Source organism: Anguilla rostrata, chromosome 6 (genome assembly GCF_018555375.3).
Source record: "Anguilla rostrata isolate EN2019 chromosome 6, ASM1855537v3, whole genome shotgun sequence".
NCBI classification, from domain to species: domain Eukaryota; kingdom Metazoa; phylum Chordata; class Actinopteri; order Anguilliformes; family Anguillidae; genus Anguilla; species Anguilla rostrata.
In genome coordinates this window covers 43,806,217-43,833,284 of record NC_057938.1, presented here as the reverse complement: position 1 = coordinate 43,833,284, position 27,068 = coordinate 43,806,217, and the positions used below count along the sequence as shown (strand labels likewise).

General features: G+C 44.1%; 1 protein-coding gene across 8 annotated transcripts in view; it reads right to left on the bottom strand.

Moving 5' to 3' along the window:
* Positions 1-531: 531 nt before the first annotated feature.
* LOC135257299 (unconventional myosin-VI) overlaps positions 532-27,068 on the bottom strand; it is a 66,402-nt gene continuing 39,865 nt past the window's right edge. The window contains exons 18-36 of one of the 8 annotated variants that reach the window (XM_064339895.1): positions 26,541-26,711; positions 23,453-23,491; positions 22,946-23,039; positions 21,604-21,734; positions 21,420-21,497; positions 20,899-21,028; positions 20,179-20,269; positions 19,748-19,898; positions 16,437-16,645; positions 14,632-14,710; positions 12,090-12,250; positions 11,535-11,573; positions 11,082-11,117; positions 9,712-9,750; positions 8,182-8,285; positions 7,010-7,141; positions 5,303-5,329; positions 3,246-3,461; positions 532-2,386 (exon numbers count right to left, since the gene is read on the bottom strand). In XM_064339895.1, the coding sequence (XP_064195965.1) occupies positions 2,187-2,386; positions 3,246-3,461; positions 5,303-5,329; positions 7,010-7,141; positions 8,182-8,285; positions 9,712-9,750; positions 11,082-11,117; positions 11,535-11,573; positions 12,090-12,250; positions 14,632-14,710; positions 16,437-16,645; positions 19,748-19,898; positions 20,179-20,269; positions 20,899-21,028; positions 21,420-21,497; positions 21,604-21,734; positions 22,946-23,039; positions 23,453-23,491; positions 26,541-26,711 (2,127 nt within the window). In that variant the 3' untranslated portion in view covers positions 532-2,186. Of the gene's footprint in view, positions 2,387-3,245; positions 3,462-5,302; positions 5,330-7,009; positions 7,142-8,181; positions 8,286-9,711; positions 9,751-11,081; positions 11,118-11,534; positions 11,574-12,089; positions 12,251-14,631; positions 14,711-16,436; positions 16,646-19,747; positions 19,899-20,178; positions 20,270-20,898; positions 21,029-21,419; positions 21,498-21,603; positions 21,735-22,945; positions 23,040-23,452; positions 23,492-23,534; positions 25,273-26,540; positions 26,712-27,068 lie in introns of those variants that run through there. The other 7 variants (XM_064339896.1, XM_064339897.1, XM_064339898.1 and 4 more) reach the window with 7 other exon arrangements.

Genomic DNA, 27,068 nt, shown 5'->3' with positions numbered 1-27,068 from the left:
ACGTAGAATCGGGCCCGTGGTTGTGGCAGGGGTGGGGGGGTTGTGAGATGGGGCGGGGGGGAGGGGGGGCAGAAAAAAAGAGCACATAATCATAATTAATTTACGGTACTGTACATTAGAAGATATCCAGGAAACATTCGCAATCACACCGCCGTTCAAATTTGTGAATAAATAATCAGACCTGGGTTGAGAGACGCCTCTTGAACAGAAAGGCAGTGAGATGAGAGCCCGAATACATTCACACGATCCAGCCGCTGACCTGCTGTTTGCACCGGGCGACAGACGGCCCTTTGAACCTCAGCAATGAATGAAGTGGCCGCAAACAGACTTGCCTGAAGGAGGAGGAGGAGGAGGAGGCGAAGGAGGAGGAGGAGGAGGAGGCGGTCCCCAGCCTGGGCATGAGATTGTCTCACACATGTTGTTTTTACCCAGCGGCGGCTCTGGTCCGTTTCGCTCGATCTTCGGTAAGAAACCGCCCACCCTGGACGGCGGGCGTAATCAAGCTTGCGCTCGGGAGCCTTCGCTTTATTAAAGACGCTAATTTTCGGTTTAACGCCTCAACCCCTTTAATCTCCGACGCGCACAAATGTTTTTTTTGACAAGTTAATCATGAAGTCTGCGCAGAAACTACATTCTTTCAGTACGGAGAGAGAAGACGCATCCTGTCTGCAACAAATGGAAAAGCTGGGGTGGGGGGGGGGGGGGTTAGAAGTGGGGGATACGACCTGCACATTCTAATGAGCCGTGTGTGATGTCATTCTTCGCTAGCGCAGAGCTGCCGCGTGTAGCTCACAGCACCCTCTTTCCAAATGTCAATCACACCAGTCTCACAAACAACATGCCTAATATACTTGGTCTTGAAGGCTGGCATCCTCCACCCTTTAAAATATACAGTATATCTCTCGTATTGCATTATTTACGATACCCTTTTTATCAATATCAAACACATTCTATTCTGATCTATGTCAAAGCATAAAAAACTTTCATATTTTTAGATTGCATTTCTTACTTGAATTATTGCATAATTTTATGTATTTTGCTTTAATAATTATTGATGTTTGAAAACTCCAAACCTATTTGTAAGCATGAAAGAAAGAACAAATTATAGATACACTAACATGGAAGTAGAAAAATTTCTTTTGAAATTTGTTGGGCTTGAGTGACTTCCCTGACAGACCAGAAATAATTTGACAGTTTTTTTTCCTCCTTGTAAAATCACCATCAGATTTGACCACTTCTCTCACTTTTTTACTTTGTCTTCTGGCCTCCAAAATTGTAAAAAATGAGAGAATTTAAATCCATTCAGTTTTAGAAGCAATAGCATGATCTAGAAATGACAGGAACGAAAAATTTCTCAAAATATGTTCACACTGCCCAGCACCGCTGACCGGACGAACTGCAGTATCTCGTGGTATAAGCTAGCAAATGTAATGCGTTGTGTGGAATGTGCATTGTATATACTATATATACAGTCTGTGTCTAAAATGCAACATTTATTCCATACGTTTAACATCTGATCATTTCCAGTCACCCATGTATAGTGCAAATTTTGAGCCATTAAATAAACTGAAGGAGAACTATGCTGACGGAACAATTTCAGTCTGTTCTGAGCCACGACGAGAGATAATTATAAGTGAAGAGATAACCTAATTAATAATACGTGTGAGCTATTTTAATGATTGAACATGTCAACACTGATATCTACCATTTAATCTTTTTATATATATATATAAATGTTTTCTTTTGGAGAAGCAGCTTTTAAAACCGTTTCTACTTTCAGCAATTACCTTGTCAAAAAGTAGTTTTTAAGGCATCTCAGTTAAAGGTGGAGCGAGATTAAAGCAAAAAAGCAGATTTGTGCGAAACACAAAGCCGCTCGGACGTCTAGCTAGCTGACTTTCTCCCCGCAGATTCTCAGCAGAAGAAAAAAAAAATTACGAAAAAGAAAAACGAAAAGAAATTTTTAAAAAGCTGAACATAACCGAAAACCAAAAAAAAAAGAAAAAAGAAAAAAAAGAAAATCAGTTCATTTGTATTGTGGATGCCCCCAGTCAAAAAAGTGTGTTTTCAATGCCCTCTTTGATAGGGAGTTCCCTCCTCTTCCCTTTTGAAACAGCAGCTAAAGCTTTCGCTCTTGGCCCCGGGGTGTCTGCGGGGCCGGGGGCGAAGGCCGGGGCGGAGCGCTCTCATTTGAGGAGGCTCTGCAGCATGGCGGTGGCGTACGTGGGCCGGGCCTGCCTGCTCTCGATGGCGCTCCGGAGGTACTGGACGCCCCCGCAGCGCTCCCAGATCTCCTCGAACTGCCGCGGGAGGATCTCGGCCCCCCGCTTCCGGGTCAGGCCCGTCTCCTCCAGGTTCAGCTCGCACATCTCCATGTCGTCCTTCCCTGCGGACGGACAGACGCACGGACGTGAGGCAGGGAGGCCTGGGGCCAGAGTTATTAGGACGGACATACGGACGGACATGAGGACAGGAGGTCAAAGCCAGAGGTATTAGGATGTACAGAAACATAAGAGGAAGGGGTGCTAGGAACCAAATTATGTAGGATGGATGGACAGACAGATAGACAGGAGGAGCCTGTCAGAACCACAAGTAGTATGACATTAAGGGACTGAGACTCCAAGAGAGAAGCTTGAGGTTGGTCAGGAAAGAGTGGCACAGTGCCAACAGGGATGTAAGTTCCTTATCTTTATGTCTTGAAAGAACTGCAGCACAGTACAGATTTCTCTGACACATAGCTCTTTCAGCAAGTGCGCAGAGCCAAGATATCTACAGTAGAACTCATCGTTTGCCCAGTACTGCTGCAATGATGGAGTTCCTGCGGTCTGCATGCAATCATCTCAGTGGTAACCAACGGCCACTAATGATGATGCCTGATCATCATTAATGGCTAATGGCGTGATGCCTGGACTAGTCATTCTGACTCTGTACAGAAAGCACAGAATGAATGTGGGTGTCAACCGCGCTGGAACCAAAGTGAGAAACCTGCATGTCAGGATCAAATGACCACTTTATCTCAGAGGCAAACTGCAGCTACTGCCGCCTGTTAGCACCACGCACGGCTTAAATAAATCCTGCAGATTGTGCTGGCGTAGAAAACCGAAAGTTCTGTTATTTTTCCAGCTCTTTCGCAGAGTGCGCCCCCCCCATCCTCTGCAAAATCTGTCTGGGAGGACGGTAGGCGGAGGCGAAGCCTAGCCTAGCCTAATCTTTCTCGCCGCGGCGAGGCGGGGGGGGACCCTTACCTGCCACCAGGAGGATGGGCTGCTTGTCCGGGTGGAGCTCCATCTGCCGGGCGATCCAGGGCCCGTCAAAGTGGGCGTACCACCAGCCCTTCTTGGCCTGCGGGTCCTTGAACTGGTCGCTGGGCCGGATGAAGGGGATCCTGAAGTAGCGCTGCTGCCGGTTCATGGCGATCTCGTGGTGCCGGACGGGGATGGGCGGGGCCGCGTTCTGCTGGGCTGTTGGGGGGGGGGGGGGGGCAGATTCAAACGTATCGATTATCTGACCACAGGGCCGTACACTGCGAAAACGAGACGGGGAAGGGAGCTGGCCGGATTTCAACACACACCTACATCAGAGTATTCCTCTCATTCAAACCACTGTAGCAACCCTCGAGTCCAGTCAAGGGTAAAGATACGGAAAGAGAGTTAAGAAATTCAGAGGGAGGCCTCTTCTTAAACTGAAGTGTACCACAGAAAGCAAGGGCAGGGGGAGGGGGTGGGGGTGTCATGGTTGTGTTAACGACTCTGTCAAGGTGACCCATTACCGCTGGGGCAAAAGAGCTTCCCGAAATCAGCTTTAACAAAATGGGCCACTGTCAGTACACCAAGAACTTTCACACCAGGAACTTTGGGTGAGAAATTACACCAGCCGTAAGCATTCCTCCTCCTCCTTCAGAGCTCTTCTTATGGAGCTGTACCACATCGCATAGAAAAAAAAGGAAAATCAGCACTTTAACAATTTTGAAGACATTTCCAAATGTCCAGAGTTAGGCGTGCTGAAATGCAATGCGTCATAATTTTTGCAAACTCTGGTATCCGGCAATGTGGCAGTGTACCAGGATATGATAAATTTCCTATTTTACCAAGGGCTTCTATGTTTTGCATTTTCAGACAGGTCTGAAGAGGAGTAAAAAGGAATGAGAGGATGGCTGTGCTTGACATTTTAAGGGGAAGTATTAAAAAACTAGCAGGTACAAGAAAAGCACAAGATATTTTAAATTTCTGGTTAAAAATATTAATATAATCAAGACATACTGTACCATTATAATCAAAATGTATGCATGACTAACCTAGCAAATCCATGGTCTTTTTGTCGGGATGCAAGTTATATTGCTATCCTTCCCTTACAATCAGCAGAAAGATTTGCTAGTTTATTGCACTCTTGTACATCTAATATGACAGACTCCTGCAGCCAAAGGAAATTTAGACAGATTGCTCTGAAACCTTCATATTGCTGTCTATGCATTGTGTTCGAGCCAACTGCAACGGTTCAGTCTCTCAAAGACTACTTCTCATTCATCCATATTTTCTATAAAATATGGTCAGGGTGTATACCATGGGTGCCCAATCCTGGTCCAGGAAGGTCACAGGGCCCAATCAGCATTAAAGTTGAAAGATTTAAACACTATAATCAACTACGGCCGTGTATCAGTTTGGACTAACAATGAAATTGAACACACGTTGTGGATCTCCGCAGCCAAGGCTAGGAACCCATTGTGCATGGTTTAACAACACCACCTCACTCAAAATGACATTGTGTTGCGTATGCCACAGATGGTAATCACAAAAGTGTATCGACATGATTCTCTAATCCCCGACAATGGAGTGGCAGCTTGACTTAGCGGTTAGGCAGCTGCCTCAAATCCCTGGTGGGACACTGGTGAGGTTTTATCATTTGAGGCAGATAACCTGAACTGGTCATGAATTATTTATGGGTATTACATAAAATGTAACGACCAAAGGTCACCACAGGTAAAGATTATATTACATAAAGGTAATATAATCTGCAGTGCGATGTTTAAGAAAATAGCTTCTTCAGTTCACTCAAACGAGTGTGTAATTAAGAGTTGACACTCGGAATAAAGAAAAGGGGAAAAGGAGAAAGCAGACCTAAATGCAGAAAACTGGCCTTTTTGCTGCAGTAAGATCTGAAGTCACACAGCACACGAGATTCGACAGGCCGAGAGGCCTCTACAGCAGACAGAGCCGGGGCAAAGCAGACCTCTCCCTAAAGCCCAGCATTAGTGCGAGAGTTTAGCGCTGCGGTTAGTGTTGCTACACCGTCAGGTACCACTTACATGCATTTTTCACCGCGGGTGCAAGATCTGAAAGTAAACATGCCGGGTTATACAAGTCAAGCAACACATTCCTCCAAAAATTGCGAAAATTAAGTCAAAAACCCAAAGCTGTTTCTCCAATGCAGAGAGACAAACAGGCACCGCTATGTTTGCAGTTGCATTTAAAAAAAGGAAATCATTACACTTTACAGGAGGCCTGGGGAATATCTAATTAAAATAAAATATGGTAATCACAAATATGAAAATACAAAGTGAACAGGTTAAATCTTTTACAAAGGCATGACAGATTTCATGTTTTGCCTCTTGAGGCAATTTATAGGCTGTATTTTCAACAGTAAGATAAAGAGGGTTCTAAACATCCTCCCACACTCCCTCCCACTCAACACAGCCTTCATCCCAACAGAAAACAAAAGAGAGATTTATTAAGTGTAGACCACTGGTACCCAAACTTGAGTTACTTGGATCTGAGTTAGGGGATAATTGGAATACATCTTGTAATGTACACCATTCAATACTGCATTCATTCACGTATATTTACTTATGAACTAATATTTTTTTAAATAATGTGCTATTTAATGCTCATGACATTATAGCTTTGATCACATTTGTCCTTAAATTTGACTTAATAACAAATGCAAGGAGTTTTATGTCAGTTATGTCAGGAAGAGTTAATTGTGGGAATTGCTGAACTCACCAAACTATGACATTGAAGATACAGTGGTAACACTTAAAATGAATGATTAACACAATTAAATGACAAATTTTCATTGAATTCCAGGCCTGGACAAATTAAGCCACATCATCATGAAACCCATGACTGAAATAAGAAAAGAATGTCATATTTTAAGTATATTTTAATTGTTAAGTAGGAACTACCTTTTATTTCATAATAAAATGTACTAGGATAGATACACAGACATTTACTGGATCTGGATATAGGTACATAATAAAATTTACAAATGAGACAGCGGGTATAAGTGAACACACTATGTGGCACAAAATCTTTTAAAGTGCATAAAATTATCTTTCTTCACCCTACGCACATGATGGCATTCATGATACCTGCTGCTGTCAGAAACTTCTAGTCACTATATTCTCCAGTCACACTAAATGGAAAACTGAAATGTCAGTGGCTATCAGTTAACAGTTTGGCTTATTGCTCTCATTGAGTGAGCCGGGCAGACTCGACACTTCAAAAGCTATTTGTATCCATGACAACGCCACGCATTCCCCAAGCTGTAAATAATTTGAAAGCATTTGTGAACCGAAAAATCAAATATGGTTTTGTGATGCGTGGAGCTCCTCAGAGATTGATAAGAAGAAAGGCTAATGAAAAGGCTTGACATGAAAACACTAGTGTATCAGCTAAACTCAAACTTTAAAAAGGGGGGGAGGGGGGTAGTGTTTACAAGGGCATCAAACAGAGAGGGATTACATAGGGCAAAGAAACTTTGTGTGTTTTCCAAGTCCCACATAATTTCTATATCGTTCTGAGTTTTGCAAGTAGAAGTCGAGAAAAGCACTGCAGAAAAGTCCCTGTGCGTTAGGCTTAAACATAGAAACGTCCCCCCAATGTGTAGCTCAGTTCTACCTTCTTAATCATCTGCTTCCCCAGATATTCTGTTGGTCTACAATGAGATCACTACCTCGACAGGTCTGAGTGACAGAGATTTGGTTGGTGAATGACTCGGACCGTGCGACCCCTACCGTAGTCGGTGACTGATTTAGGGGCCCTCTGCTCAGTTTCAGTGTTACGCTTCTTGTTCTTTGATTTCCAGGCGTGGTAGACCTTCAGACGGCGGTGGAACTCCTCTCGGCAGGCTGCCAACAGTTCAATGTCTACACAAAAGGGGGAGAGCATTGGGGATTAATGGCACAAATCCCCCAGCCAAGCGGAGGTCAGGACTGCTCTGAGTGCCAACAGCTGATAAACACAAGATAAAGCACAAAACAGACAGACTGAATTTTTAAATAAAATCACTATGCCAGCGCATGACAATTTTGCGGACTGAAGCGCTAACTAATCAAGTGCTTTGCCTACCAACGCTTCAGCCTTGTGCAAATGGGAGCGCGCATGTACAGCCATCAATTTTACAATCCACTTCTGACATGGGTTCAGAGGAGAAGCACTTTAGTTCCGACGACTTGTTTGACACCGCCCAGTGTCAGTATAACGGCTCATATTTTAGCACCACGATGACACACTTTTTATTTGAATATGGCCGCTGGGACACGTCAACCAGCAGGAGCTGTGATTTCTTGGCACACGAATTACGCTTCGGAAAATGACACTTTGCGAGACAGAGAGAGAGAGAGAGAGAGAACACACCGCCGCATCTGTATTCTGCTGAAGGACACCGCTCCAGGTTTTCACTTGCAGAAGGGACATGATTTTTAACTGCCGTAGCAATCATTTCTTTGCTGCTCTCTGATACAGGCCAGGTGAATGATTTTTTCCAATTAAGTTTACGGCTTTCCATCGACTCTCAGACTGGCAGAGTGCACTGCTGTCATTTCAGAAGGACATAAAGCTGCAGTCAAGAGAACGCTTTTCCGATTCGGCCAAAAGCGGGTGGTGGTGTGAGGACGGGGGGTTGGGGGGTGGGGGGGCGGTGTGAGAGCTGCAACCGGATGATTTCACGCCGGTGCCGTTCCAAACCGCGGCCGCGATCCGTCGTGCCCTTTCGGCATCAATAATAATAAAACGCGGGACAAACGCACGGAATAAAAGCGAATGGTTTATGTCCCCGGGGGGCTTCCGTAACTGCGCTGCCTCATAAGACCTCGTTAAAAAGGCAAGCGTGCGCCTACTCCGAGGGCCGCCGAGCGCCAGACTGCCGCGCCGCGCGTCCCCCTAGCGCCGTCTCCGCGGCTCTTACCGCAAGAGGTGTTGATGGCGTCTCGCAGCTCGGCGTACTTCCACTTGCTCAGCTCGTACTTCTTGGCCCCGGCTGCCGCCTTGGTCGCCTGCACCTGCGGGCCCCTGTGGGGGGGGCACAATAGGACAGTGCACGGTTAGCGTTAGCCGGGATCCGCTGGCAAACGGGAGGGTCCCTCGGGCGCGTGGGGAGCCTGTGTACGGAGACGGTCGTCCAACAGGCTTCGCCGCAGCTCTGTGTTTTGGCGCACAAACCGGTGTTACAGTGGCGTTGAACCAAGGAGAAAATACCAGCTGGCATTATCCCGTTGTGGCATTTTATAACAGACATATAAATGTGTGTTTTCTGAAATACCAAGGAAGAAGTCAGCGAAGGACACAATACAATTCAACGACAAATACAAAACAAAACACGCACAAAGAATGTTTAGTGGGGCCAGATTAGGAAACAAGTAAGATTACATTGCTTATGATGATAAGGGTTAACAACAAGGAAACTGCCAAGAAGGTCACAATGGAAGGGGCGGTGGGAGCATGAGGTGGCAAATGTATGTCGTCAGTACTTTCTCCGTCTCCAGCCGTGCATGTCCAGGCTGCCCTTGCACCGCGCTGTCTGGTATTTTAACCAGCTCCTGAAATCTGTCCCTTTTTATAAGAATCTGTGGAGCCGGGGGGGTGCGGTCTGTGTCACCTCAGGTCGCCCACGCTAATCCTATTGGCCGACTCTGCCGGCCATTCCGATCGCCTGGAAACGGCGAGGCGCCTACGCCGCGCTACGGACGCCCGCGGATCTTGAGGGGCCAGCAGGAGCCTGTGCGAGCCAATTACCCGCCGAGGCGCTCCCGGCGCTGGGCAGGATGAAAGGCCGTGACCCACCAAACCCGCGATTCATGTACAATTATGCTAAAGCCGGCTAATGAGCTGTGATAGAGAACAAAAGGTTACGGATAAGCTTACTTTACACAACGGCCTTTAGTCCGCACACAAAAGCTCTGCTTTACTTTTCAATAGCATGACTCATTACTGCTTGCTTTTCTTGAGCTAGATTACCCGTACAGGTGAAGTGAACCAATGCTGAATTTATCTTCTCTGTTGTTCCTAAATGGTATTTAATGCCAGATACCTTTTTTGCTTGAACAGCTGCAAGATATGCTCTATATTAAAACGTTGGGGGACCACTGTTGAGATACAAGTTCTGAGATACAATAAACTTTTCACCAAAACTTTTGAAAATTTGTGAGTGTGTGGAGGAAGTCCCAGTCTTGACAGTTCATTGATAGGTGAAGGCTTCAAATGGGAGGTACTCCACTCAAAAGCACCTCACGTAAAACAGCATGCAACTCTCAACAGTGACATTTTGTATTCAATTACTAAAAAATCAAATTTTGAATTATGATATGTGTATGCATGCATATATATGTAATGTTGAGTGCACTCTTTTTCTTTGTTATTAATTTGGGAGATTGATAAAGATTCGTTAGATTTCGTTTGATTGAGCTGAACGAGGTAATCACGAGCACTCTCCACCCACCTAGCCAGCAGTTCAGACATTTCCTTGGCCATTTCCTCCCTAAAAGGACAGGTTAATTCCAGCACACAAGTTAAAATGGGAAAACGAATCATCTACACAAAGGTAAAGTAACTCCTTACAGAACTGATTTAAGCTAATGACAATATTAAATTCCTTACTTTGGCTTATAGCACCAATAGACGAAATACCTACATTTTGTTGGGGAGTGGATTCAAAACCTCAGGTTGCCAGAAATCTCAGTAAATGCGTGTGGTTTTCAAAATGTTTTTGCAACATTGATGACACTTCACAGTTGAATTGCAAAGAAGTAGCGAAGTAAATTGGCTTTTCACCTCAAACTTTGACCTACGTGGGTGCTGTGGCAATGACCCACAGAAGACTAAATGAAAAGTTGCCCCAAATGTATCCCCACACAATAATATTAGTATGTCTTTCAGTAAAGTGGGGAGGGCAGTGAGAAATGGATGGGGTCAATTTCAATGACTCGACTAGGATCCTTTTACCTACTCGCGGAGTGGGTAAAAGGATCAGGGGTCTCGCAAATAGCAGCACAGGAGCCGACCGGAGGCAAGAAACCCAGAGGCTGCTGGGATTTGTAAAAGTACAGAATTGTAGAAACTGTAGAATTGGTGTTTCATGAAAAGCTTGTGACCTCATACGTTTCCCCTCACAGGAAGCACTGTCGGCTGTGCGTGTCTCATTAAAAGACGTTTACTTTTTCAGGTGTTCAGATAGCAAAGCAATGTTACAGCCACAGCAGGAAACTGCCTCAGGGTTTTCTAGTTAGAGTCAACCTTGTTCATCTAAATTTATTCTACATCAGTGCATCTCAAACGTAGAAAGTCACCGTCAGCATTTTTTTTTCCAGTGTTGGATCACACATAGTCATACCTCCGTACGAGAACTGACTACAAACGTCATATTTAAAAGCCTGCAGGTTCCGTAAAAACGTCTCTTTTGTCCATAGTTTAACATTTTTCAAATGTCCAAATCAACGTTTGAAGGCATGTCTGGCTTCATGCTGTTATTATACAACGGTGAAGGGGTAAGTTGTTAGAGATGAGAGCTAGAGGGTATTTTTGAGAGCTGCAGTATTTTTTTAGTTTGACGCACACATTAGCAAAACGAAGCAAAGCGATTCATCAGCTATGGTACACTCTGTTCTAAAAATCCTATTGGGAAAAATTGGCCAGAAGATATGAACAATGATATCCACTCCTTTGACCATATCTACAATAAATACATCTAAAAGTTTTATTTTAAAATGTCCTGTTTAAATACTAAACTATGTACTCAATTCATCTTTTTGAATGTATATTTTCACAAATAAAAAGAAGCACCATCAAAGTAATTACTGAAACAGAACATACATTGTCAAGCTCTTGGTCTTTTGAAGTGTGCCAGCACTGCAAACAGAAGACAAAGGGTTAAACTGGAGGTGAGTAATCCGTAACTTTGGAGAAGTCAGCGGGATCAAATATTGTAGTAATTTCTTTTTTTTAATTTCCCTGCTTGATTAAGCAAATGATCTTCTGTTTGTTTCTGGCAAGACAACAGATTTTAAAATTCTCAGGCAATCTCGTACTCATTCATGCCTGATGAAAGCAATGCGGAACTGATGAATTGCAAATTTCCGTGCGAGTTCGTGCTTTTAAAAAGAAGACGAACATCTTGTTAATCACGTATTTTGATTGTTAGCAGAATTGTCTAAGGCGGTTAAAAAATTTTTGGTCGGCAGATTGCTAGAGCATGCAGGGTGGGGGAAGAATTGACGGTGTAAAGAGGGTATTTGCGGGGGATCCAAGGGTTAAAGCATGTCTTACTTCACGCTCTCTGGAGACTCAACACCTGAGGTGCCATTACTGGTAGAAGAGAGAAAGAGAGAGAGAGAGATTACACGCCCGCGCAGTCGAGCGAAGCTTCTGTCTGTCCTCCAGGATGTGAAGTGACCTAAATCCAGTACACTTCTATCGAGTCATGATTGCCATCCTCTGCTTCTGTCCTTAGAGATCAGATTTGATGGCCCTCTCCACTGCTCCTAACCAGAGGCCTTCTGCAGCACTTTTAAGGCAAGAAATTCAGGATCTAACCGTCTGGGCGAACTGTGCTAAAATGCGGTGCTATTGCAACAACACTGAACAGCCACAATTCTCTATTCACCCCCAGGGTTTTAAAAAATTTTCAATTCTTAGTAATGTTCACATAAAAGACGATATCCACAATGGCATAGACTTAAGCGTCATTAATTATAGCTCGACGTCCACTGACTGCTAACTGCAGCTGTGCGCCAGAAGCGGCTGAGCTCTCCTTTCAACACGTCTGGGTTATTCACGCCTCGATCTGTTCACGAGGGCGCGCGAGGGGCGTGGCCAGCTCACCTGCGCAAGCTCGTGTCCGCTTGCGTCTCCTCGGTGATGAGTTCAGCCTCGCTCTGGGCGATCCTCATGGCCAGCTCCCGGTCCCGCCTCTCCTGCTCCAGGACGGCCTGCCGCTGGGCCTCCTCCTCCCGCTCCGCCTCCAGCTGCAGCTCCATCTCCGCCTGAAATGACAGGTGGGTGTGGGCACGCATCTCCTCAGTGCACATTCTGAACCCAAACGCTTCACACCACTGGACAGTAACTATAATCAGCTCTTCAAAGTGTACAGCAAAGAGATCCTCTCTGAAACACACACACACACACACAAGTATTTATTGCTATACTTGTGAGGACTTCCCATTGACTACATTCATTCCGTAACCTCTAACCCTAACCCTAACCCCAACCACTACATGCCTAACCTTCACCTAATTGTAACCCTAACCCTAAGTCCTAACCTTAAAACAGCCTCTTGACCTTGTGGGGACCAGCAAAAGGTCCCCACAAAGATATATTTTCCACATCCATCCCACAAAGATATCATTACAAGTTCACATGCACACACACACACACACACACAATCCACCTGCAAACACCCGTAAACAGGGCCTCCTCTTGACTGCGGTGGCTCAGCCAGAGGAGAGCCTGTGGATGTCGGTCAACCTCATTTCCCCTGTCCCCTGTAGAGCCTGAGCTCCTCTCCCCGCCCTAATAAGGAATCGAGCCGGGAGTCTTACGCCCCTGAAGGCAGCGGAAGGCCACAGGAAATAGATGGATTGCACTGAGTCTGCTGGGCTCTAACATATAACACTTTGGAAGTCTCACAGAAGTTTGACTCGGAGAAGGGCAAATGAAATTAGGTTTTCGTCAGGAGCAAATTTGGTTTGTGCCTTCGCTCTAGGGCTACGATGATACATCCGGTTTTCAGGCTGGTAGAGGCACTGGGGCTGGTTGTACCTGCTGCGCATAAGTAAAAACTAAGCCTAGTAGAAACTCTCGCACTACTCAAATAAAACGTGTTGCACCACACAACATAGTTAGAATGTAACTCTACGTTGAAGAATTTCTTGAAATCTATGAATCCTCTCCTGGCTAGTGTTATGGGTGTAACTAGGTAGAAAATGTGACCATGTGGAAAGTGTACATATTGAACACATTATTTTGGCTTAAAAGTGTTAGCCCTTAACAGCTTGACACACATGACATATTATATATTCAAATACCTAAAGATGCATGACTCAAGGGATTTCCCTGCACAACCGAGCAGCATTTCCACATGAATGGGCCAATTGGGAGAGACGTGGCATCAAGTCAAGGCCGGGGCGACTGAAAGACCAGAACAATCTGATTGTCTTTCCCTGCGCGCCAATCTTTCTCTAAATACAGAGACAGGAAGTAGAGCTGGCCTGCGGGTCAGGAACCTAAGCAGCTACAATCGGGCTATGAGTGTCAGAGCCTAATAAGGCTTATTAAAAGGGCGCTAATGAGCCTGTGGTCTGTGGGTGACCGTCTCCCGAACAAGATCCACGCCCTCCCACACGAGGAAAACAGCTTTTGGAAATGCTATCAAGGTTCAGGGAACAAGCCTTCTTAAGGTTTCACAACAAGGACATTTGTTTTGTGCCAAACGGAAAAGGGTTTTGGGGAAAAAAAGGCAGGTTAAGGTTAGGTGAGGGACAATTCTGATCACTAAAAACAATCAGTTTTTTTTTTTTTTTTCAAGAGCCAGCAGGTAAAGAAAGGGCCCGGGCAGTAGATGAGAAAATTCCAGAAGAAAATCAGAGAAAATCAAAGTCTTCACAGTGTCTGTGTCATTAAATCAGCAGCATGTCTCATGAATATCTGTATGCCACAGCGGTGCAGAGTTCATCCTGGTCACAGGTTCCCAAAAAAAAAAAAAAAGTGAGTGAGAGAAAAAAATTATAATCAGGTTTCAGAAAACTCTGCAGCTGCCTCTGGGTCTATATGTTCTTTTTTTGGGGGGAGGGATGGGGAGGAGGGGAACTACCCGCATTATGATGCTGGTCACTACAGAGTGATTAGCAAGGGAGATGAGTGTGTGTGTGTGTCTGCGGCAGTGAGAAAGACCGAGAAAGGAAATGGGACCGATGCAGAGAACCGAGAGTGAGTGTAGGTACTCGAAACATGGAGGACCGGGGGGGTGTCACTATGACTCCCTCTTGCAGCCTCAGTACATCCATCAGGAGTACCTTTCAGAGGTATGGCCACAGCAGGAGGCCAGACAAAGAGAGATACAGAGGGAGAAGGACAATGACATTCCCAGGAAGGGGTGCATTGTCCTGTCTGGGGATTGGGGGCATGTGAATTAATGCAGGTGCCCCTGCCGCAGCAGAGCAGATTGCCAGCAGGCCGGGTAGGAGAGGAGCACAGATTAGTGTTCCTGGCAGCCGGGCTGTGCAGCTAAGGGGTAACAGAGGGAATGCTGGGTAACGCCGAAGACGCCTAAGCGGGGACGGCTCAGAGGGACTTAGCCTGGCAGCGGGGCGAGGAGCTGGACCTCGGAGAATAACAAAAAAAAAACACCCTGCAACCCAGCGCTGACCTGTAGCCTCTTCTCTTCCTCCTCCATCTTCTTCCTCTCCTCTTCCTCGTGCTTCCTCTTCACCTCCATCTCCGCTTTCCTGCCGAGAGAAGCATGTGTGAGTGTGTGTGTATACGTGTGTGCGTGTGTGTGTGTGCGCGGGAGTGGCGAGGGGGAAAGTTAAAGAAAAAGACGCACGCGATCTGAAGTCAGGTGACGCGCGGGGCATTGATTAAAGGGAGCAAACATTACTATTCCTGATCAACGGCGTGCACTGGGTGATGAATCCGCCCCGTGATTCCCGCAGGCAACTTCATTTCCTTCCTCTGAAGCAAGGTCAAACCCGAAACCCCAGACTGGAAGCGTCGGGAAGGAGCGCTGCTAGCCGGCGTGCGGCCCCGCGGCCCAATCGCGAATCTCGGCCGTAAATCGCGCGCCGCCGCATTGTCATCTCATTAATGTTGCATATAATTTAATGTGACCTCACCTATGTCGCGTGGACACAGCGGCGCGTCAGCACCGCGATTAACCTCGGCCTCCCTGTGCGCACGATGATATCCAACAACGCCCTTCACTTCGTACCCTTCAACCACCTGACAGCTAAATTCAGGGAGCAGAGCTATCTGGGCAGAGTCCATAAATCTCGGGCCGTCATCTTTAATGCGCGCGATGAGGAGGTGCCGATCGGAGGTGACCGCGGACGGCCCGTCCGGAGTTCACGGCTTCTTACGCGGGGAAAGAAAACGGCTCAGGGGACAGACGGCTAAGCCGGTGCTGTTTTTGGCTACAACGGATCATTGCTTTACGTATAAATAGTTCACATAAACACACAGTCAGGTGTCTGAAATACCTTCCATTTTCGATGAGAGGAGACATTTATCTTGCGTACAAACGGAGGAAATAAATTTGAGAGCGGTCGAAGCAAATTTCGATTTGACGGCGCACATTGAGGGTTTGCGCAAGGTGACAGTGGGTTTGTGCAGGTGCAGCAGCAGTGGGACTTGGCTCCCAAAATGTGAACGGTGTGAAAGAACTGTCAAGCATAATGTAGCATAGAGGCGCACGGGGGAGTTAAACAAACATAAATTACCGTGGAATGGGAAAATTTCAGCCTTAAGCAAGCCCAGCCTGACACTGTAGAACTCCTGGGGGTAAACATTACTTCCATGTTTTCATTTTCATTACTGTATCATTCTATGACATGACACCACCCCAGCCATTCCTCCCAAATATATATATTTTCGGAGGACTACCAGGTTGTTCGCTGTTGCTGAGGACAGTGTGGTCTCGCCTCCTAACAATGTGTCAAACAGTTGATTTTAAAGCACCCTATTTTTTCGGCTGTGTCTCTGATCAACTTTTTTTCAGCCTCATGAAGGCACTGGCACTAATTTGGTCCTCATGTCGAGAGACAACAGCAACAGGCTCCAAATGCAAACTCCACACCTAGAATAGACTCAAGACCTTTTGTTAGCTGTCTTGGACTAATGATGAAAAGGCTCAAAGCTGAAATAAACAGCTGAGCAGCCAACTGTCCAATTACCTTTTTCTCCCCTAAAATTGGGGGACTGTGAATAAAAAGGGTCGCAATTCTACACGAATCACCCGATATAAATGAAAATAACCTCAAAGTAAAGCTGACACTTTAGCCTCATATTCATTGGTTTGTTTCAAATCCAATGTGCAGAAGTACAGCGCCAAAACAACAAAAACCGTGTCACTGTCCCAGGACATTGAAATAGAGTCAGGGTTAAAATTTTAGTTCCGTCACAATCGCCCTGGATGTTCCCAGCGCACTCCCCACTTTGGCCCCACGGTGCACTCACAGACGCCGGTCCTCCTCCTCCTGCTTGCGGCGCTGTTCCTCCTCTTCGCGCCTCCTCCTCTCCTTCTCCATCTCCTCCTGGATGCGCCTCAGTCGCTCCATCTCCTCCTCTTCCTGCTTCTTCTTCTGCAGCGCCGTCAGCAGCTGCTCGGAGCGCTTGACCAGCGCCTGATGCTCGTGGTCTATGTCTATACGGGTCATCACCGTTGCCTGGGGGAGGATACAGAGGCGTGAGTGAGGTCGGGACAGGGCTTCGTTGAACCCATTCAGCGTTGCTCAAGCCCACGTTTCTGGCCACATCCCCAAACAAATCCCTGTTACAGCACCTTTTATAGGAAAGCATGACAATGGGAAGGCACAACATAGCACACCTTGGCCAGTGCATCCACAGACATGCATAAAACTAGTTGACATTTGGATTCTGTTCAGGTTAAGATACTCTTAATTATTATATTATAATTATATTATATTATATAATATTAGCATACAGGGTGCTTTGAAATTCCTCTTCAATGAAATCAATTAAAATGAAAAAAGGAAAGCCAGCACTGGTTGGTATAGACATGGACTCATTAGTGAAAATTCATCAGTAAAAACTTGCAGATTTTGAGTCTTCACCAGATTTTTCAAAGCTACGTGGAGTGGATAATTCATGAGCATTAAGGCCTGGAACATACTTCAGTACTGAATGATGGTGGCATGTGAGGATTCTATTCTAGAGTTGAATCAAAACCAAAATCGGGTTCGCGGCTAATGAATATTCATAAGCATCTGCCTTTGACAGACCTCCTTTAGGTTCAACAATACAAAGGCGGCACAGTCTGTGTTAAGTGTGGACTTTTGGATTTCTCCCTAGATGTCGAATCCATCCCTGTTAAAACAGTCTTACAGTCTTTCGCTCAGTCAAAGAGCTACAAATACAGGACTAAAATGAAAACTACACTGACCCAAGTCAAGATCTCAGAATTATGCAGGAAGTCGCTCTGATCTTGGATAAACAAACAGCACATGCCAATGATCAGAAAGACAAAGGCTATTGCATCTGAGTGTACACAACATTCATTCTTCATTCTGATGTTGAAGAGTCCATTCCATGATGGATTATAAACCATTAAATCTATGAGAAAAATGTAAGGTCTAAGTACCAAAATGCATGACCAAAATCCTTCATGAGATTAATGAAACTATTTGAATTCAGGACACATAAAACACTACATTACAAAGGGAGTGAATTACACCAGCTAACCAATTAATAACCAGAAATGCCTAATTAACCTTCATGATAGTGGAAATTTCCATGTCATAGAATTCAAAACATAAATTCAATTGCATGGCTTCTCTTAATATGGGTATTGTACATATATTAATGTTTGTTGAAAGCTACTTTTCAAGCAGTTCTAAATAAAATTCACTCAAACTTTTAAGGCATGCACATTTTTTTCAGGCTCTTGTTTGATGAGGTATAACATATTGGAAAGGAGTATGTTGGCTGTAACAAATTGTTTGGACATGCATTCATTATGCAGTAAATACAGCTGCACTGGCAATTCAAACATGCTTCTTGAATATCAATGAAATATGTGCTAGTCTTGAAGGTGCTCCCTGGAATAGAGGAGGATTAAACAATCTATATTTGAAAAAAAAAAGAAAGTTTCTTTATAAACTAGCAGCACGCAGCAATTACAGGGTCCAGCACGAGCAAACCAAACCAAAAATATCATGCAAAACAAAATCCAGTGTTAGAGTGTCGAGGAATACTTTTTGTAACATTAATGATAAATAAACAATACTTAAAAATAGGGTCCAGCACAAGCAAACCAAACCAAAAATATCATGCAAAACAAAATCCAGTGTTAGAGTGTCGAGGAATACTTTTTGTAACATTAATGATAAATAAACAATACTTAAAAATCTTTAGCATCAGAGTTAAAGACTGGAGGAATATAATATAATATAATATAATATAATATAATATAATATAAACTGCAAATTACTGTTAACAGCAAAATATGCTTACAGCGTATGATAAATATGAGGGCAAATAATTTGGAGACATGTTTCAATCTATGCTGCGTTAGATATGTTCCAAATTCCTTTTTTGATCTCATTTGCATAATATAAAAAATTGATTAGCTTACTAAGGTTTTACATAGTTTCTGTTGAAAGTTGAAAGTCAAATTAATACATCAGTCGAGCTGCATGATGATTTGTAAAATTGCCTCAGATGAGATGTAGTTTTACTAAAAAAATCAAAAGTCTAATCCAATATTTGGCCCTTGAGACAAGTTTAATCAATTTGGGAAGAGATAGTGCATCTATGGACGTGTTGTGACTTTGGGTCAAATGGGGTAGGTGTTATGCTCATTTATAGAATTTAATTTTCAATTACCTGTTTAGGGTTAGTCATTATGTGTTTTAACTGGCACAGTGCTATACAACTGGAACCTTAATATGGCTGTCAGTTTCTATCCCTGAGCCAAATTCGTTTTGTTGTGTGAGGAGGGGCATATGGACTTGTGACTGCATGTTGAGTCTTACGGGTTACTGGTAAGAGTAAAGTGTTAGGGGGGACAAGAGTCCCATGCTTCCAGAGCTTTCATTTGCAATCATGTGTTCCAGTAACACCATTCAACCAATTCCCTCCATATTATCCAGCTATGTGCTTGACAAACTCCTCTGCAAATGGCAGTTGCTCTCATAACCGTATTTCCAACCTGGTGGAAGGAAACCAAATAATAATAATAATAATAATAATCATCTTTTTTTTAAGCCAAAAGGATTTCCAATTGGGTGATTCTTGGATCCCTAACAATATGTGCTATTTTTTGAAGAATTTTCAAGTGTTTTTACACTGTGGAGTGAAAACAGAAATATTTATGTATTTCTGATGAAGGCTGTTCAACGGAATACATTGGTAATTTTCCATTTCAATTTCCTATACAGGCATACAAAATGAATTATTCAAGACTATATATATATATATATTTTTTTTTTTTAAGTACAGAAGCATGCTTTATTTTTAAAATATATTCAATGTTACATAAAACCTTGAAATTCCATTGATTTGTTAAGGTGGTGTTGTTTTTGAGACCAGTTTCAATAGAGCCACTTCAGTCATGTAAATAACTTCCAAACTCATAATACCATGCTGCAAATGGGAAGAAATTATGCGGCCATAACTATATTTTCCAAGTAAAAAGTGCCGCACATTTAGGGATTCTGGGAAACCAACCAAAGGCTCAACCTGTGAAAGCATCCGGTTAAAAATAGTCAAAAATAAAGAAGGTAGGAGCTCATTAGTGTTCCCCGCACCTTGATCTTGGCCATGAGCGCGTCGATGGAGGCGTCGAGCTCCTGGATCTGCTTGCTCATTTCCTGTTTGCCCTCCTTCAGCCCGTTCACCACCTCGTTAAACTTGTCCATCCTCTTCTTCAGGTTCCGCACCTTCACCAGGCCGTCGATGCTGCCGCACAGAGAGATTGACCGCTCAGGAATCAGGAATTACCACGGCAACAACAACTCCCGTAGCATCAACAAAAAAAAAAACAACAACCTCAAAATGAAAAACTTTCAAGACGTTAGCTAAGAGCGTTTAGCGTCAAGCCATTTTCAAAGACAGCAAAACAGCGGCGGGAACGGACCAGTGGCTCGATTGACCGGTGGCGATTAACACGCGGCGTGCTAAGCAGCACGGGGCCTGTAGGGAGAAGGCGGAGCGAGCGCAGGGGGGGGCGGATACTCACCGCGGCTTGTGCTTCTTCTTGCATAGCCACATGCGCACCGTCTTCTGCATCTGAACGCAGGCGACCGCCCTGTACTGGATCTTATTCTTCACTGCGGGGGGGGAGACAAGACGGGAGGGCGGGTTAGCGCGCGGACGCCGTAGCCCGGGTAACGGATCCGCGCGGAAGTGGTTCAGCGCCGTGAGCGCGCAGGCGGAGAAAAGACGGCTCGCCCATTCCTGACGTCCTATCGGTTCCACGGCTGTGTTGTGAGTTTTAGCCTCGCTTGGGGATATTTGGGGGAAGGGGGTGCATTGACGGAGAAAAATGAGGAGTTGGCTACTACAGTGTTTGTCACAACTGATGTATTATAATGTTATGCTTTTAATAAGGGACGCGGGGGCTACCAGTGCTGAGAGTAATGCCTCCCAATTCAAACTCAAAAGTTTTTGTGAAAAGTTCACTTTGTGAACTGCCAAAGAAAAGGTAATGCCTTCACAGGAAGGGAAGTTTCAACTGACAGTTTCCAAGTTTCCAAAGGTGTCTCAGTCTGACTGTGGGAGCCAGAGTAGACGAGGAACACCTCTTGTTTAGGGGTTTAGGGCTCCCTCATTTAAAAAAGTAAGAAACTTTATCTCAGAGGCACCAGTAATCCTCTGTGGAACTGGCACACGGAATGAATCAGTGCCGCGTGAGCCGCACTGCACTTCTGTCATCGCGAGAGGGGGCGGGGTTACGTACGCTTGATGACGGACAGCGCGCCCCACTGAACCTTCTTCCAGCGACTGCAGATCAGCCATTTGTTGACCCGTTTCACCAGCTCGGCCAGATGGTCTGGATCGGACTTCATGATTTGGTCAAACTCCGCAAACTGAAAGAATGGGGGTGGGAGGCAGAGATTCATCAAAGTCATGAAAGAAAGAATGTGAGAATGCGTGAGCATGAGAATGAGTGAAACGGAGTGTAGGAAGGAGGAAGTTCCAGTTCCTTGTACACTTCCTCATCAAACAGCAGGTCATCTCATTATAGACCTCTCACATCACACTTTCCCTATGACCATAAGGAGCTTTTTTCTTTTCTTTTGCCAACTCCATCTGTTGGGCTAGGGCTATTTTTGCATCCTGTTTCCACTCATTTAATATCCAGATTTGGGCCTCGCTATCAGTGGCCAAACCCACTCCAATGAAACAGATAATGACTAAGGAGACTGAAGATACCATTTCATCTACATGCACAAGACAGACAGGAAAACAGGACCTTACCTTTCCGGGTCTGAAGAACACTCTGGTCAGTCCAAACTTGTAGTCGTGCTCATTCAATCCTAGTGCTTTGAACAAGGCCTGAATGGAGATATAACAGAATGAATGACAGCGCAGCAGAATGACAAGCGTGTAAAATGGAGGTGAGGGTGACGGTTAGCGAGGGGCAAGAGAGAGCGTGGTGGACCTTGCAGAAGAGGCGTGGGTCCAGGCGGGTCAGCTTGGGGGGCATGTACTGTTTGTACATGTTGTAGAGCTCGTGGAAGGGGGCGCGGGAGGGAAAGCCGCCCTGCATCAGGTCCAAAACAGAGACCATTCCTGGGGGGTGAGGGGGGGGGCAAGAGTCAGTGCACTGATATTCATAGCAAAAACCAATCGCAACATGTCTCTCCCTTTCTGTCACTCTTATACACACACACACACATGGCCCACATTCAACCAACATTTACCCTTACTTTTGACTCACAATAAAATATAAGTATTTGTAAAGAACAACAATAACACTTTAAGTTTAAGTAAGTTTCATGTAAGATTTTTAAGTAAGTAAAAGTTAAGGAAGAATTCGATTGACACAGGCTGCATACACGGCAAATGGAAAAACGAATAATCAATAAATCATATAAATTACAAACCAAAGAAACCATTACAGAAATAACGCTGAAAATCAAATATGCTCAAAGCACGTTCATAAAATCTAGGCTCATATTGGAAATCGAGCGGGTTTCTGGGTTACTCTCCCAGCACGAGTAACAGATTTTTATTTTTTTCATATCCAAGTCATATCGAAATATTTACTGCACAGCAGGACGAAGGGAATCTCACAAAAACTGCAGATCTTGACCATGCCAAGCAATGGCCATTGGTGTGGTTTTTAATCATGACTGTCTTTATAAGAACCAACGTGAGACATTTGCTCTCAGCCTGTGTTCCATTTCATGAAGATCACTAAGAACCTTGTAACCTGAGCTGCAGATACTACAGAGGTGAGGTTGTACATTGAAACACAGCACAGGTACAAGGACAAAGGCCACACTGTGTCTGACCGTGGCATCTCACATTTACCTTGCACCACACTGCATTGAGTACTGAAGGGCTCCATCTCGCAAAAAATCCATAGAAATTTCTGGCTGATATAACTAACTAAAAATGCGTTCATGGTAGGAAATTTGCCCTCAACAAAGCGTGGGCGGCCTGATTAGCAAACTGAATAAGCCCAATTATTTTCCAGACAATGCAAAAACAAAATGGAGGAAAAAAATTAACTTTATGGTTTCTGGTGCAGTGTCATCAGATTTGTTTTAATTGACAGGTCAAAAAAAAGGGGTCTTTATTAGTCTGTAAATTGGGCCAAGCAATTATGCAAAGCTGGCTACGGCTTGATAACCACTGTAATATGGTCTACATTATCATTAGTTTAAATTATTCATCAGTGCAACTACTACCAATCCAACAAGTAGCACTCCACGCAAGGGCTGCCAAGATATTGACGCTCATCTAGAGCGATGGCACTGTGATTGGCCCACACAAACCTGAACACTGCAGCTGTGACAGGATCTGTCCTCCTTCAAACTGGTGGCTCACCATCTTCAGGTTGGGCTTCACACAACGAATAAAGCTGGAACCCTTTAACATGAGCAAATAAAGCATGCATTATCACAGGGCCACTCGGTTCCAGGCTCTGCGGGCCACAGTGTCTGCAGGCATTTGCCCAAACCATGCGCTACTCCACCTGATTTCACTAATGATCTGAACCAAGGAGGTTAAATCAGTGAAATCTGGTGGTGTAGTGTACGGTTGAAGCAAATAACAGCAGACACTGTAGCCCGCAGGACCTGGAGTTGAGTAGCAGTGCATTAGCAATTTGATAAATAGGAGATTTCAATCGGCGAGGAGAAAGAAACACGAAGTTCAGGACATTTCTTGGCTAGACGCTATGTCATTGAGTCAGAAGAGAGATCAAATCGATAGGTCTAGATTAAATTGCAGAAAACTAAAACTTCCTGGAAACAACAAAAACAACAAAGGCGGATACTCACTGTGCTACGGAGCTTGTCCAGTAGGAGGTTCAGCTGGGTCTGAGAGACAAGGCAGATTGTGTTAGCTGGTTGGCCTAACTGCACAGCACACCAAAAAAACATGCTTACTTAAGACTATTCATCCATCTGCTGTCAGCATCCAAACAAAATCCAAACACAGACACAAAAAAAAAAAAAAAACGCAGCCAGCAGATTTAGGGTATCATATTTACAACAAAGACAAGGACCATTTGTTTTCCTTTCATGCAAACGGTACAGCTCCAAACACTGACGATGCACTGGGACGGATAAACAAACAGGAGCCGTGCATTGTGGGTAACAGACAGACAACCGCTTACAGACAGCATCCTCACGAGACCGAGCACATCAAAGGGCTCACACAAGGATGAAAAGGATATCAATCATTGTTTTGCCTGGCTAGGTTTCGCATTGCTCAGATGAATGCAATACCTCAATTTTCACTCATTACCACAAAGGGAAAATGCCTTGAGACTGCTCAGGTTACGTCTGTTTGAGACTACGGTAAAAAGCCTGTATCGACCTTGTATTAGCTTATTGGATCTTACTAAAGCTCTTGGTCATACGTCCATACAAATTAGTTGACCGGTCACGAAATAGAGAAGTCTGAGGGGAAAAAGGTTTCAGGGAGGAAGCAATTTTTTACAAACCCAGAGGTAACTTGATTCAGTTATCAAGAAAAATATGCCTTGGTCAAACTGAACTTCACCTATCATTGGAAAAAAACAAAAAAAGAAGACTTTAAAAAAAAATTGTTGTTCATGGCGCACAGCGACCAACATTTAGCTCTTAATTCCGCAACTCCCAACGGATGAAAATGTACGAATGCTTTAAGTAAAAACACAAACGCGTCCACTCCTTTACTTCTCCTGCAATAGAAGAGATGAAATACAGGCTAGTAGGCCAATTTATACATGCCAAACTCACCCACACGCAAAAAAACTACTCGCAGACAGCAACATCATTTCAGAGATTCTGTGATATGTATGGACATTAATGAATCCATTTTTCATGTGAGAGCATTACAGCCAGACTAACAATACATTCAAAACTGACACCAACACGCTACAGACATAAACGCTTATTGAGGGCATACATTTGACGGTTAACGGGCATATTTTTCATCCAGCCTACATCAGGACCTTGCTTTGCAGAAGGGCATGAGAAAGCGCACCAGTCTAAGACAGCTCATGCCTTGCCATTAAGAGTGTATGCTTTGCAGTAAACATTTTTACTCTGAAATTAAACTGCTGGTTCTGTGACATGTTATTAGTGGGTGGCTGAACAGAACTTTGCCTTAATTACAGTCATTAGTCTGTAGTGCTCCAAAGCTCTAAATTAATATTATGCAGGGCAAAAAAAACACCCTTTCATCACAGATAAAATCCAAATTATTGTGCTTTCCACACACAAACAAGATCAGGATGAGCTGATGTAACGGTCTCACTCTTGCACAAGCTGAAACTACCTAAAGCACAGCGATTGACGTGTCTGTTGATGGCTTTTGCGGACAAATGAAACACAACAGTCGGGACGTAGCACACAGGCAACACTAAGGGGGAAACACAAAAAAAAATGGGGGACGGTTAAGTGACTGGAGAGCAGAAGCAGGTACGTTGGCTTCTTTTGATTGAGAAAACAACAGGAGATGAGTTACCTTCTCTCTCTGGCTGATTCTATTTTCATCATGACTGATTTTACCGCCCTAAAGCCTTGTCTTTTTTTTCTGTCTCTGTCTTTCTCCCTCTCATTCTCTCGCTAGACATCCTGAGCTGGGTTTATCCAGATTAAATGACAGCTTTCTTAAGGAAAGGATGGAGAGACAGGAGGAAGAGGAGGAGGAGGAAGAGGAGGAAGAGGAAGGTGTGGAGAGAGGGAAAACAGTGGAAGGGAAAGGCATTAACATGAGCACAAAAAACAGACAGAGGACGCACACTCCACAGAAACTGAACCCAACACTGATTTACTCAAACTAATCAATTGCATTATGCATGCTAAAATTACAGTTCCATACACTGACTAAATACATTCAACAATGCAATATTCACTTAGCCATGTAATTAATGACACATATTATAAACACTGAATTCAGAGTGAGACTAAATGTGGATCCATTTTCTACCTTCTTTATCTTCAGTAAGATGCAATTCAACGCCACAGACCAGAGTTAATACACTGTTACTTTTTATGGGTGCACACCAATCTGTATCAGTTTGGCTCATCACCCAAGAATGAAAACACACTGGTTTTAATACATTTTTAATGTTTATGCATTTTTAATGGTTTTTAGTTTCCAATATTATGGACCCGTGTAGAAATTTTATGAAGTTTTTTTTTTTTGTCATTTTATGAGGTCAGTTAATGAAGTAATTTTTATAGCGCAGAAATCATGACAGAGCTGGTTGGGCAATGCAAATATGAGTCATATGGGTGTTTTTAGAAGTGAAAGGGCAGTAATCTTGATGCATGCTCTGCTAAACTCCCAGATGAGTATTTAATTGCTCATTGAAACCATCGGAAGGTGGCCCTCCCACAGATCTTAAATGAATAAAAATGACTCAGACCAAATAAGCTCAGTTACTGCTACACGAAAACAATTGAAAAAGCAAAAGAAATACTTGTATGGACCCGCATTCAGCAGGTTAAACACAGCTTCCGTCACATCTCATAAATGTGAGATGTGTGTTCCAGACGTTAGCTTTGAGGGTACTCATAAATACGAGGAAATACTTCACACTGTAGCTACCGTAAGAGGATGTGAGCTAAAACAAATCATACCTTATCGTGCAGTATGCATCATTTTAGAATAAAGGGCTAACTTTGCAAAAATGATTGCTGTAACCAATATCTAGTTATGTGAAATACCAGAGAATGTTAGCTCTCACAGTGCCTTTATACATAAAGGTATCTGTATTAGTGCTGGAATTTACAGAAATGAGTGGGGAAATATTTAGACGAAAGTAAAATCTTATATTTGTTTTTGAAATTTAAACGTAAGTAAGTAAGCAGACGTTCCACCCATATGTTATGACTGCAGTGTATCGATAAACTGCGCTTGCATTCCCCTCACCTTGAATTTGTTTCCCACGCTGATGAAGTTAAGCTTCCCGGCCTTCTGCCTGGAGTCCTTGGAATTATTTGAATTTTCGAAGAGTTCTCGAACAAACCTGTCCTTAGACTCGCTCACCAGGCACTCCAAGGACATGTGGAGGGCGTCGTTGTTCTTCTCCACAAACTTTACCTGAAGACCAACAGAGAGGTGTCTCGGGTCACTAAAACCACCCAAAAAGCATAATACCCAAGCAAAACAAATCTGCGAGTGCAGGCATAGGGAACGCTAGGGATGATGTTATTCATAAATCTAAAGGTTCGGGCAAAATTCACTTTTTAATATCAAATGCTATCCATTGGGCTGAACAAACCCGATTCACATTCACTCATAGCCCCGAGGGCATTACCACCGAAAATTTAAATATTCCACGGGAAGAGTTGTGCTAAGTGACACGAGAAATGAATCCTGCGAAGGGAACGATGCCAAAAAAGTTGTTAAAAGTCGTTTTAACGGGGGGGAAAAAGACAGGTCCCCGAGTTAAGCTAA